Source organism: Quercus lobata, chromosome 3, assembly GCF_001633185.2.
Source record: "Quercus lobata isolate SW786 chromosome 3, ValleyOak3.0 Primary Assembly, whole genome shotgun sequence".
NCBI classification, from domain to species: domain Eukaryota; kingdom Viridiplantae; phylum Streptophyta; class Magnoliopsida; order Fagales; family Fagaceae; genus Quercus; species Quercus lobata.
This window is the reverse complement of record NC_044906.1, coordinates 68,138,797-68,152,903: the sequence shown is the minus strand read 5'-3', so window position 1 is coordinate 68,152,903 and position 14,107 is coordinate 68,138,797. Positions and strand designations below refer to the sequence as shown.

The 14,107-nt window shown below is 33.4% G+C and overlaps 3 protein-coding genes across 3 annotated transcripts; 1 reads left to right on the top strand and 2 right to left on the bottom strand.

Moving 5' to 3' along the window:
* Positions 1 to 610: 610 nt before the first annotated feature.
* On the top strand, positions 611 to 4,662 carry LOC115978694 (uncharacterized endoplasmic reticulum membrane protein C16E8.02-like). Its single transcript, XM_031100541.1, has 4 exons — positions 611 to 1,201; positions 4,054 to 4,116; positions 4,195 to 4,266; positions 4,348 to 4,662. Exons 1-4 carry the CDS (start codon positions 848 to 850, stop codon positions 4,462 to 4,464), a joined length of 606 nt encoding a protein of 201 aa, XP_030956401.1. The 5' UTR covers positions 611 to 847; the 3' UTR covers positions 4,465 to 4,662.
* On the bottom strand, positions 4,625 to 8,015 carry LOC115978693 (cytochrome P450 704B1). The gene is made up of 6 exons (XM_031100540.1): positions 7,743 to 8,015; positions 6,917 to 7,132; positions 6,431 to 6,727; positions 5,935 to 6,321; positions 5,261 to 5,461; positions 4,625 to 5,168 (listed from the first exon to the last, which is right to left on the bottom strand). Exons 1-6 carry the CDS (start codon positions 8,013 to 8,015, stop codon positions 4,989 to 4,991), a joined length of 1,554 nt encoding a protein of 517 aa, XP_030956400.1. The 3' UTR covers positions 4,625 to 4,988.
* A 3,305-nt stretch (positions 8,016 to 11,320) lies between these two features.
* Positions 11,321 to 12,656, bottom strand: LOC115981642 (NAC domain-containing protein 1). The gene is made up of 3 exons (XM_031103926.1): positions 12,381 to 12,656; positions 11,919 to 12,199; positions 11,321 to 11,801 (listed from the first exon to the last, which is right to left on the bottom strand). The coding sequence occupies exons 1-3, from the start codon at positions 12,544 to 12,546 to the stop codon at positions 11,391 to 11,393; spliced, it is 858 nt and encodes a 285-aa protein (XP_030959786.1). The 5' UTR covers positions 12,547 to 12,656; the 3' UTR covers positions 11,321 to 11,390.
* Between the last annotated feature and the right edge of the window lie 1,451 nt (positions 12,657 to 14,107).

Sequence of the window (14,107 nt, the reverse complement as noted above, 5' to 3'; positions counted from 1 at the left end):
CAACATGGTCCTACAAATATAGAGAAAGTCTATAAATAAAACATTTTTGTCGTTTTTTGCCATAATTTTAAGTAATAGAAGGGAAAAAAATCCATGAAAAACAATCACTCATGGCTAAATGTTGTTACAAAAACACACAAAATGCACTAAAATCATTACTTGAAGTCACGATTTTCAAGTGTACGTATGTGTAAAACATTGTATTTATAACAAACACCAATCATGTGCCTCATTTTTGTTGTATTAGTTGTTTAAAATAGCAATTTAGCATCATCATTGTGAATGCTCTTATCAAGTCACGATTTTTAAGTGTACGAATGTGTAAAACATTGTATTTATAACAAATACCATTCATGACTTGCAACCTCATTTTTGTTGTATTAGTTGTTTAAAATAGCAATTTGGCATCATCATTGTGAATGATCTTATCAATCATGATAAATGCTCTCATTTTTGTTGTAGCAAAAGGTGTCTTTAGTTTAATTTGAAAATCTTCCCATGTGCTGAAATTTTTTTACTCACTAGCCAATCACATTCTCTTGGTGACGTAGTAATATCCACCTCTTGGTGAGCTTATCATAGCTTAATAAGTTGGGTTGTTACAATTTACAAGTCGCAACGTTGTTTACTCACGAAAGCAAAATGAAGCCTTTTCCATGGCTTCTGTTCTGTCTTTGAAACCTCTGTAATTTGTCGTTCTCTTTTCTAACAACTCGCAAAACCTTTTCATCCAATTCTCAAAACCCTCTTTCCCTCACACAAATCCAAGCAAAACCCAATTTTTTTCTCGGGAAAACTCGCAAGAAAATCACTTACTTTCCCTGAAAAAAAGCTTCCTCATACCCCAATGGGAAAGGGATTGCTTGACCTTGAAAAGCACTTTGCTTTCTATGGTGCTTATCATAGCAACCGAATAAACATAGCCATCCATATGGTGTTTGTTTGGCCAATCTTTTTCACAGCCCTTCTTATGCTTTATTTCACGCCCTCTCTGTTCAACCTCCCCCACTTGGAGTTTTTTCTGTTTGGGACTCATTTTGTTCTAGTTTTGAATTTTGGGTTCTTGTTAGCTTTGATCTATGCTATGTTTTACGTCTGTTTGGATGTGAAAGCTGGGTCCTTGGCTGCTCTGCTCTGTGCTATTTGTTGGGTTGCTAGCAGTTTTATTGCAAGTAGACTCGGGTTTTCACTAGCTTGGAAGGTACAATTCTTAGTTTATTATTAGTTTTTTGTTCATAAATTAACTATGGCTTCCCTTTTGTATTTGAAATTTAAAGGGTATTTTGTTTATATGATTATTAATTGTTTTGTTATGGGAGAGTCATGAGTTTGTTAATGCTTAGAGTCATTGGGAATCATTTGTGGTTGCCGCAGTAGATAGCTTTTATGTGGTTTGGAATTTGGATAATCTATGGCATAAGGGAATCTTTTTTGTTTTGGTACAATTTTTAGTAATTTTCAGGATTCTGAATGAAGAACATTTTTATATGTTATAGCGCTAACATAAGAAGAACAAGACACTCCAAAATTCCTGAGTGACCTTTGTAGAGCAAAGACACGCCAGAGACACTCTACATGTGTGTCCTTACTGGGTCAAGAAGAAAAAATATAACTTTTTCTTATAAAAATTCCTTCGATTTTAGTTATGTTTTTAAAGATTCTGATAGTTAATTATTTTGAAAACTTAGAATACACATAATATATACATAACGATATATTGATTAATGTCGTATCATCCTAATTTTTGAAGAATTGCAGTGTCACCATGTCCCATGTAGTGTTGTATCCATGTCCATGTCCATGCTTCTTACGCACTAACTTGCTTGTTTAAATATTTTGCAATTGAGCCAGTGTTTCTGTTGTCATTTGGCCACTATGACAGTAAAAAACCACTCTTTTCTTACCCTTTACTGTGCTGAATTAGTATTCAGTATTGTTTATTACTGAATTTCGTTGGGAATTAATAGAGTTTAGGATTTTTTTCATTTTCTGAAGGAATATGTGTTATTGGATGAATGGTTTTTGGTTCTATATTGTGCTAGGAATGTACTAACTATATTTTGATGAAAGAAAAAGCGATTTAGCATCTTATTTTGTTTGTTGCTTCATTGTTTTCTTGGCAGCCTTATTCTATGCTGAGATGAATGATATTCTGTTCTATTGTCATATTCACATTAGACTCGTAATCAAGATTATGTAATGCTAGAAATGCTAGAGCAGTTCTGCTTTGCATTCTTGTTGCTGTTGCATATTATGATATAATTCCTTATTCTGTCTTTTCTTAGTTGTTTCTTTGAGGGATATATTGTCTTCCATTTTGTTTCCTTTTATTTTATAAGAATAGTTAAGGAGAAGAATTTTTATCAAGTGAGGATGGCTTGTCGTGCATTATACATAATTTGTCAAAATAAGACCATTCATAACTAGCAAAGCATTTTTTTTTTTTTTTTAATTTTTTTCTCATATACTTATTCTTAGGCTTGCAGAATCAGGGTCCCACTTTATGAATTGTAACAGGTCCTGCTTGAGGTTGTTTTACATTTTTTTAGCTATCGCTAGCTCAGTTGTAATGTAGCTATATGAGGAAGTAATAGAATCTCTGATTGTTACAAGGGACCCCATTCAAAAAAAAATCACTGAAAGTTTTGAGTTTTCTGTAATAGGTCTTTTTAATTGTTATATGAAAACATTGCAAGATGAATAAGTAAGAAATATGGGGTACTCATATTTAGATCTGTTGACTCCTTTGTCTTTATCTGTTTATTATCTGACACTAGTAATTTTATGAGTTTAAGATGTAGTTATCTGAGGAAGAGCATAATCTTTGCTTGTTACAAGGAGCCCAGTAGTTTTTTTTTTTTTTTTTTTTTTTAAACAGAAAGCTTTCTGTAATTGGTCTTTTTAATTGTTATATGAAAAAAATGCCAGATGAATAAGTAAAAACATGTGGGGGGGTACTTCATATTTAGATTTATTGACTCCTTTCCAGCAAAAAAAAAAAAAAAAAGATTTATTGACTCCTTTGTCTTTATCTGTTTATTGATATATACTCATAATATAAAGTTTATAGCTCCAAAGACACCTCATTGGAATCATCTCCTTCCATTTCCATCCGTTGACAGTGACGCACTGCACTATTACAACATGGCTCCAATACGCTTGTTCACAAGATGAAAGGAACTCATAAGTGTATTGACAAATAAAAGCCTATCACATTTTACATCTTGATGCAGTTTGGGAAGAAAACTAATACACTATGGGCTAGACAATATTAGGAATGCAAGCATTATAAGGTTAAAACATCAGAAGTTTGTACTTGAATTAACGTTAAAGGCGCCCTTGGTCTCTGGTTTATTTAGGAGAGTGAAAGTGAATGATGTGTGAAACCCACCCAGCTATGCTTCTATGAGGGAGACTGATTTCAGGAAAAGAGTGCATTGATGCTGAATGAGGCTCGTTTATGTTTGGACAATTAAGTCTTATAGGATGGAGATGGGGGCATATTGCTTTAACTTTAACCGTTTTCACAGAACATTAGTCTTGAGAAAATTAAAAATCAAAGGGATGCTACTTCCCTAGTTCCCTTCATAGTTTAGAGTCATAAAATCTTGGGTTAAGAAATGTGGATTTTCTTTGATTACAAAGAATAATGGTTGCATGACTGTTTTGGATCATATGACTACTTTTGTTTTGGTGAGAGGGGGGGGGGGGGGGGGGTGGGGCGCGTTAGTAGTGCTATAGTTCTAATGTCTTCATATAAGAACAATGCTAACAACTACAATTTGGGCTACAAGTTGGTTGCCTGTGCTACTCATTTTTCATTGGAGATTTTGTGGATGGCATAGTGGCATATATCAGTCCATGCTACGCAGGAGAAGTTTTTTGCTTATAATACATTTGTTTCTATGAAATAAAGCTGTTGCTCGCTTTAGCACCAATTTCCTGTACTTCCAAGTTTTTACTAATGCGCTTTTTTCTTCTTGATAGTATAAATTATGTAAGGGATTTTCATTTTATCTCATTTAATTTCAACCACTATCAAATTATTTCCAGGTTGTACTGGTGGCTCAGATATTATGTTGGACTGTACAGTTTATTGGCCATGGGATCTTCGAGGTAACTAATTTTTTTGTTTGTGACATGGTTAATAACCGGTCAGACTGATTATACCTTAAACTCAATCATGTTCTGCAGGGACGAGCACCGGCTCTTTTGGATAACCTTGTTCAAGCCTTTATAATGGCTCCCTTCTTTGTGCTGCTAGAGGTACATAATTTTATTTTAATTAGCAGGATTCCTTTACCATTTCAGACTATGTTTTATAACTGGTATTTTAAATTGCTTCAGGCTCTTCAGACCTTCTTTGGTTATGAGCCATACTCAGGTTTTCACACAACAGTGCAAGCAAAGATAGAAGCTGAAATCAATGAATGGCAAGACCAGAAGCAGAAATTAATTTCTTAGTTTCTGCTGTTTGTCTTTATCAAGATCAGGTTTCACTATAGTTCCAGTGAATATAAATAAGCGAACTATAAATACTCCATGTGTATAATATCCACAATGTGATTTATTAGCATTAGATCAGATTACTTCATGATTTTATCTTTATGGAACAACTTCAGAATTAAGCTGAAGAAAGAATTTATAGCTATTTTCTGAACATCCCAACATTTATCAATCTTCCTCCTTAACACCCATAGTATTAAGAAAGCAAGCAAAGTAGCCCCTCTAAAATCATGGTCCTTTATTATTTTGGTTTTAAATCACATGCGCCAGGTTACTAAAGTCAGATTACTCCTTAGTTTAGTGGATACTACAAGCTTACCCTTTTCCCCCAAAATATAGTGCACTGTTCCATATTTCTCTTCTTTGCACAAGATAGTTAGCAATTTTTTCTGTTTTAGCTTTCAAACGGTTAATAAACTGTCCAGCCCTTGCGTTACAATCTGATGCTAATTGCATGACAGAAGAACAGCTACTAGGGCATCTTAAGAACGTCTGGCTATGGTAAGCTTCAGGCCATGCGCCATTGATAGTATTGTCATCATCCTGTACTTCACTGGATGACCTGGCACCAAACTGAATTTGTAGAACCTACACAAAATGGCCAGTGCCATCTTCATTTGGAGATAAGCAGAGTCCTTCCCAAGGCATATCCTTGGCCCAGCCTGAAGGACACAGAAAACAAGAACCATGAAACACCTCAATGTCCAGCAAATTCCCAAACACAACCTTGGTAAATAAAGCTTCAAGTACTTACCTGAAATGCAGTGAACTTGAATGGAGATGCATTTTGGAAGAATCCATCTTTGAGCCACCTCTCAGGTTTGAATGAAGCTGCATCTGGGCCCCAGTTGTATTCCATTCTACCCATTGAGTAGGGAACGTAAGTTACCATGCCTCCTGCTCTTACTTTGGTTCCATCCGGCAAGACATCATCTTTCAAAATGCCCTTGGGGTCCTATAAACAGAAAATTTTCATTCATTGAGTATGCTCTTGAAAGGAGCTTAGAGAAGTATAATTTATCTGAAAAGCAGGTCAATCTGCTTCATTCATGGAAGAAAGTTGTAGTCCAGTATAGAACATGAACTTCTAAGTATTCCATACTCCATAGCCTGCATGCTTTGGTACCATAATGCAGCTTTGTCCATTTTGCCCTTGGGGAAGAGCTATGAATTAGACCATTTGGAGTAGCTATAGGTGGACATCAAAATGATTTTTCCTTTGGATTTGCTTTTCTCTCTTCAGCACACTCCAATCATTTTAACATGCAGAAGAGTTACTGAACAGGAGAAGCAATGTCCTATTCAAGTCATCTGTTATGTCAACTATTCTTGTTTTATCGATAAAAGATAGGGAATTTAAACTGATATACTTTCCCCGTAGAAGGTTTCATAGCATGCACCAATTGAATGGAAAAAAAGAGGCCAAACCTGAGGGACTGCTGGGTACAAACGAAGTGTCTCTGTGATCACTGCATGCAAATAATATAACCTCCCCAGAGAATCATAATTCAAGAGGCCTGCAAATTGTGTTACTCTTTGATTGAATGATTCAGAGTCCTCAGTGTCACACTGAACCAATGATACATTCTCTTCTTTTGCTTGTTCTTTTTCAAGAGTTTTGAGCTCCAAGTAAAGCTTCTCAGCTACATCAGCATGGGTCATTATCATGTATGTAGCCCATGAGAGAGTAGTTGCTGTTGTGTCACGGCCAGCAATCACAAAATTCAGGACAACATCTCTGAGATTCTTGTCTGTCGAATTGCTTTCCATGTCTTCACTTAATTCAATAAATCTTGACAATATATCATGCTTTATCTGAAATTTTTATGGTGAAATTTTTTTTCTTAATAATGAATTTGTACCTTTCAGTAATGCTAGAGAAACAAGCTTTAGAAAAAACATAAAAGAGTTTCTATCATGTTACCATGTTTTTTCTGCCACTCTCTCGAGCTTCTACTATTTCTGCTTTCCTTCTCCGAATAACTGAGTAGGTGAAGTCATCAATGATTTTAATGCACTTATCAAGTAAAGCTTCTCTGCCCACATTCAGAAATTTCTTTATTTTCCACAGCGGATCAATGAACCGAAGTGTCACAATGATGTTTGCATTGTCAAAAGACTGAGCAAAGTGATTATCTGGTAAATTAGGAGCCAAAGTCCCAATTTCCACGCCAAATCCCACCTTACATATAGAGTCCAAAGTCATCCTCATCAACAAATCCTAGAAAAGAAATTTTTTATACTTATTAAGACATGGCAGTAGTAAAGAGAGGAGCTTTTGAAAACAAGAATTTTAAGTCATTCCATTATGTTTTTGCAGTAAGCAGAATTTATTTCCATGGTGCCTTGACTACCCTCTAACTTCTATGATTATCCGGCATTTAGGAATTCAAAGAGGTTTTGAAGTGACCTGCATGTCTACTTCTTGGTTGTGGAAAGAAGCTTCACTTAGAATGGCAGAGAGCTTCAGACTATATTCTCTGAACACTGTAGTGCTGAAATCTCTTAAGTTCTTGGAAGCAAACTCAAAGCTTGCAGTCTTCCTTTGTTTCCTCCAAAGCTCACCATCTGCATTGAAAATCCCATCTCCAAGCAGCACTTCCATATACGAATGATACACTTCACCCTTCAGTCAGAATTACACTCACATATAAAAGGCATAAAAAATTAAAGAAGATAAACAGAAAGCATGTAGCCCAAGCTTTGCATTTAACCAGAGACAGTGTTCCATAATGTTGATGCATATTACCTGATAAACCTATATGTGTCTTGAAGTTAACTGCACATGCAGTTTATCGATAAGCATTGCAACAATAACAACCTAGCTCTAGTACCCATTTGGCAGCGCTGTGGGAAGTAGTGCTTAAACGGTAGAGTTTTTGTGACATGGTGCTTTAACTTCAACTTTGTAGTGTTTTGAATATTTGGCAAATTACAATGAATATTGCTTCAAAGTTCTGGATTTATAAAGCATGAACAATAAGTTATAGAGTTTTTTCCTAAAATTTCCAAATTTTCAGCTTCAAGTGCTTTGTAGCACAAAAACAGCTTTTTATGGCTCAGTTAAACATAGAGCCAAACAGACTCAAATAGTCACAAAATTGAGGTCAGCTATGAATCTTCAACAAACTAGTTAAAGCAGTGCGGAATATATATCTCCTACCATTCCACAATTGTAAAAGCAAATAACTACATCAATAACAATGACATTTTGAATGAATATCATTGTCCTTTACCTTCGGATAATTGGCAAAGTTGGTCTTAAGGACATGTTCTACATTTGCAGGATCTGCAATGTAAGTATATGTTGTGAATGGCATTGGGACCACGACAGTCTTTGATTCAGACAGGTACTCGACAAGCCAATCGTGCATTCTGTCAAAGTTAATGAGTTGTTCAATTGCTGCCCCCACGAGTGGCCATGTTTTGGGGCCTTTCTTGTACCTTTGACTCAATCTATGGATAAATATCCATGTCAAAATCATGCAAGCTATCATCCACAATTCCATGCTTTATCTACCTGTGGAAGCAACAAATTAATGATAGATTCTTTTCCTTCTCCAATTTCAAATGAAAATTGAAGGCTAATAAAGAGCATCTATCTATGTTTGACAAAGAGAGCTTAGATGGGATTGTTTTTTATAATGACTTTGACATAGGGAGTGGTTAAAATATGGGTGAGTGGTGTGACTTATAATTAGCAATGAGATAGCTATACTTTGTCAACAATCTTTTTACACTTAAGGGTGATTGAGGATAAAAAATGTTCCACCCTCTTTGTGCTCTTGACCTAACTTGCTCCAATTGTAAATATTGAATTATGCAGTTGGAGCAAGTGAACAACACAGAAATTTCACATGAATTCAATTAACAAAAGGGGTCCATGAGACCCATCACGTAGTCAATAAGTTAGCTATGGTTTTTAAAAAAATTAAAACAAAGATTAGAGAAAGAGTGTTTCATTAAATTGAGCAGAGACTAAAACTAATTCATATAGAATTCATTCTTGCTGATGCAATTGCATTGATTTATTATTATGATAATCTATTAGGGTCTGAAATGTCTTCATCAATCCCAACGGCATTCCAAGTTCCAACCCCATGCACGCGTGCACCGAAGTACTAGGCTCATCATCCAACTTGCTTCTCATGTACTCAAGCAATCGTGAACAATATACATATTTTTTTTTTTTTTTTTTTTTTTTTTTTTTTTTTTATGGGAACAATATACATATCTAATCATATACAAAAACACAAATATGTTCAATAAACAAAAACAATATATACATTCTATATATATATATATATGTAATACGGAATCTGAAAAATAATTAAATAACTCACAAACCACATATGTGATGAATGAATGATGCACTGACACACTGTTTAAAAATAAAAATGAATATGTAACAGACACATGCCTAAGCCTAACTTAATATCCAACTCATTATTACATAAACTCATATATTATCTCTTTCATTTTCTATGTGGAACTTAAGAATTTTCACTACTTTAATACCATATTCAAGTAGACACATTAGAACTCAATTTTTTTATCACTCCATAATATTTTTCTAACAGCCGGGCTAAACTTTTGTCTGTGTGAATCAAATTAAAATAATTCCAAGCAATAGTCAAGCAATAAATCATGCAAGTACACACCAATTTCGTGGATGGAAAACAAAAATACAAGCTAAATTTGATCAATATTAGAATAAAATAAGTATTACAACATTCAAATATATGTCCAAAACTTTAGTTCACAATAAATTGTAAAAATGCAAAAATATTATATTTATGAAATAATACAATCTTACTATAAAAAACCAGTGGAACCAACAAGGCACCAAGATCTCTCCTGTAGATATTTCAACTTTTTTTTTTTTAGTCATAGCACTCAAAGTCCTTCTTTAAAGAAAACCCTTAATGTATCTCTCTTTGAGTATGTATATAGGACAAAAGGAAAAAAGAAAAAAAAAAGTCTCCTTTCTCTTTCATTTTTTTCTCACACGCCACAATGTATTTATGGAATTCCATCTAACTTTTGCACAGCTTGCACTGAAAAGTATGAAATTCAACCCATACACACTTTCATATGTGTATAACAAATCATCTTTTAAAGGTTTTCTTAATGGGTGAGGCTTTTGTCCAATGTTTCTGTGCATTTGATGGGATACTAAGTCAAAATGACCATTTTAATTAGAACTTGTGTCTATGTCACTATCAATACATAAAGCATTGTAAGTAAGCCAAACTCTTCATACTTTATGTAGAAGGAATAAAAAATATGTGGTAACATAACTTTGACATATCATCAATTCAATGCAGATTTAGTTCATTTATAGGGTATATGGTGTATATAAAAAAATATATGTAAACACACTCTCTCATAGGGATCGGTGCAATTACATAGGGATGGGTAACCCTACGCCAGAGGTGCCCAACAAACTTTGATGCCCAAGGCGATATATTTAAATAGGGCATTTTTATTATTAATTAAATAATATTTAACTAGTTTTCAATATCATAATTTTTATATAACAAAAATGCATTCTTTTTATCTTGTAATATATATATATATATATATATTTTTTTTTTTAAGAAATGCTAAAACTATAACAAATTTTACTAAAAAAAACGTATAAATGTTGTAACAATGAATGTAATTAATGACACTTCAATAAGATAATAAATAAGTATTTGAATGAATGATGTTACGGATATTATAAATTTTACAACATGATGATTATAAAGATGTATCACTAAGTAATTTAAAAATGTATTTAATAGGTTGTTGACGTCTACAAATCATATTAATTGCCGTATCAATTTGTATAAAGGTTTAAAGTAAAATTTATAGTATTTATAGTACTTTCCTATCTAAATTATTTCTTGTAATTAGTGACACATATTTGTAAGCCCTATGTATTTAAAATTGTAACATCTTTAGCATTACTCAATTCTCTGGTACTACTTAAAAGTAGAAGAAAATGTAAAACTAATTTTTTTCTTATATCCCAAAAAAAAATATTTTAAAAAAATATATATCTCAATTTTTGCCCCAAAATTTGGGAGTCTTTCTCTAGTAGGGCCCTAGGTGATTGCCTAAGTGGCCTAAGCCTAGGGCCGGCCCTACGGCCTATGTGAGAGTAGCGTGATTACATGTACAGCATACACGATAACATAAATTAAATTGTTGGCTGCATCTCTAGGTGTGGTACACCTCATGACTTCCACACGGTTTTTTTGACCATCCTTGTCATGGCTGCGGTTATCTTTATGGATAAGTAACAACTTTATAGCTCAAGGACAAAAATAATTGAGGAAGTTGTTTGAAAAGATCCCATAAATTTGTCAAAGTATTCGGTGGCAATCCATGTCTTCAATAACAATAAAATGGATGATTGTTCATATGCACAAGGAAACTGTTGGCTTTGTGAGTCGTGATGGGTTTCATAGCATATTTTCCACGAAATGCTTGCATTACATGACGAAGTATACAGGAGATGTTTGGTAAATTACAATGACAAATACTCAATCAGTATAAATAAATAAAATTATTTCTTAATTAGTCCCTTTCTATTTCCAAATTAGTAACACAGTTATAAATGGACTAGATTGCTTTAATTTTGAAATAATTTTATAATTGGTTTAGAACTTAGAACCATATTCAAATTAATTTTATGAAATGACATTATTTTTAATTGACAAAATCTAATAAACAATGTGCAATGAGGACCGCAATTTGATATTATTATGAGCCATTTGATCTTGAGAATCATTTATATCAATTTAAAATTTCATGTAAAACAAAATTCTCTCAATAAACAATCTTAAATAGTTGATGCCAGTTGTTATATGAAACCAGGCCAATTTTCATTTCTTTTAGCGTTCAAAGCCACGCATATCATACACTGGATTCAGAAACGTGGGTTGGCTAAAGATGCCACCCTGATTCAATTGGAACTTCCCTGAATCCATATATTGTTGGTACTGAATTTCTCCTTGCTGGGGTCTCTCAGCATTGTCAGTCCCAGCATTGCCAATGAAGTTTTGGAAATCAAAGTTTGAATTGTATGAATTGTCACATAAAAGTTGGGAAATTGGGCCCAAGTATTCCAAATCCAATAGATGATTAAGCGAGCAGGGTCTTGGGAATTTTGACATATTTTGATCAATAGCATCATTTGGCAATGTTACATCAATTGGAGCAGGCAGTGATTCTTCCACTTTTGGGTCCAAAACTTTGGCCAGATGCCTCTTCTTATAGATCCTACATAGGACCCAATCATCCAACTGAAATGAAAAAAAAAAAAACAACACAAAACAAACACAAGCAAAATGATCATCAATTAGCCAAAGAAACAAGACCAAAATTCTTGAAAATGTAACATCAGCAACAAAGAGGCTTACTCTCATGGATCCCAAAAGCTTCTTGGGTTGTTTTCGCGAATCGGTTAAGCGATATTCATGCATAATCCAATCAGTCTTTATACCCTTTGGTGGTCTACCCTTGTAGAACACAAGAGCTTTCTTCACCCCAACATACTTAGCACCACTATAGATAGCCTTATCTGTGCCTGTGGCTTTCCAATATCCAGACACAGTTGCTCTATTTGGCCTCACTCCATTTGGGTATTTCCTATCACGAGGAGTGAAGAAGTACCATTCATTCTCTCCAAATTCTGCCTTTTCTGCACAACACAAAGAGTACACAAAATCAATTTCAAACCTTTAAAACACTAATACATAGCTTAAAATAACCAACTAATCAATCATATATATATATATATATGTGTGTGTGTGTGTGTGTGTGTGTGAAAATCTAAAGGTTTTTTTGTCACACAAAGTTGTGACATGTTATAAAATACTAACCGGGCAATTGCCATGGATCAAATTTGTAAATATCGACCTCAGGGATTATTGATACAGGGCATGGCTTTGAGGTTGCTTGGTTCCTAAGGTAATATATGATCAATTCCTCGTCAGTTGGGTGGAACCTAAAACCAGGAGGAAGGTCAGATCTAGCTCTGCCCTCCATTAATCTATTCAAAGTTTTCCAAAACTTTGGAATAGTTTTTTTTTTTTTTTTTTTTTTGGATTTCTTGGACTACAAGGATAAGAAGGAAGTAAGAAAAAAAAGGGTATAGAAAGAAATGTAGGAGGGTTTGAAATGTTTAACGAGAGAGGGCTAGGCCTTTTATCGTTGAGTTTTTTTTGTCGTTTGATGCTAGTCCATGTCTTTGATTGGTTGTTTCTTTGACTCTCATACCTCGTATTTTTTTAAAAAAAATTACAAGCAATACTCGCACGAGTACGCAAAGTGCTTTATTATAATCTTAGTTTTTGTCCTTGGTGTTTTAAGGCATCCCTATCCGCATAGGGGTTTATTCAATGGAATCTTATTGTGATGCTTTATTAGCTAGCATTGTACTTGAGTCTTATCTTTGATCTTTCACACATCATGATTCATGAGACATCATGATTCATGTCATGAATCATGATGTGTGAAATATCAAACGTATCGTAAAACTCCAAAAGATGAAAAAGGTACCTTAATAAGATGGTGTCATGGTGTGAAAACCTTTTGGAATTTGAAAAAAAAAAAATTCTAATTTTTTTGTGTATTTTAACCTAACTATATACTATTAATCTAACCCGTTATTTACAATGTGAAAAAAGATACAAAAATACATTGAAACTTGTGGGTTTGTTTAAGTTTTCTTGTCTTTTTTTTTTTATTAATTTTTTATAGGATTAGAATTGACAAAGTACATGAAAGTTGGTGGGAAATTCAATTATTTGCCACATAAAAAATTATGAGAAGGGTTTGGGGCATGGCTAGTTGTAATGTTTTTGCCGACGGTGGCACATACCATATGTTGTAAAATGATTAATTAAATATTATTAACATTTTTTCTCAAAAAAAGAAAATATATTATTAACATTAATATAATCACTACAAATTGCCATGAGCAGTTTTTAAATCTTATAAAGTCCTAATTGCAAATATGGAGCTAAATATATCAATTTATATTGAGTTATACCAGGTGTTGTGGTTAGATAATTTTACATATGCAATTTGCCATAGTATAATGTAATAAGTAATAATATAATACCATTATTGGGTATCTAAAAAATGGTTATGCATAATACATTTTTTTTTTTTCATGATATGCATAATACATTTTTAAGTATCTTTCTCATTGAATGTATTTGTTTTATTCAAACAAAAGGTGATACATTTATCCAGTAGCTTACATAATAAATCTTATGCCTTAGCTTAGTTTCCTGACTTCTCTCTTGCTATTGTGTTGTGTAGTGTTGTGCTGTGTTGCTGTTTTGTTGCTGTTGTGTTGTGTTGTTGTTCATCATCATGAACATCTTGTATTTCTCTTTTCTTTTTTTTTCCTCTTTAATATAAGTTTTCTAATTACCTATCAAAAAAAAAAAATCTTATATTTAATATTTTGCATAGAATTGACAGATGACATACGTATACATGACAGATAAAAAAAGATTTCAGGTTGTTTTGTTATGCTCTAGGCTATGTATTAACCATCAAAAATATATAAAATACAAAAAGAAGAAGACTACATAAT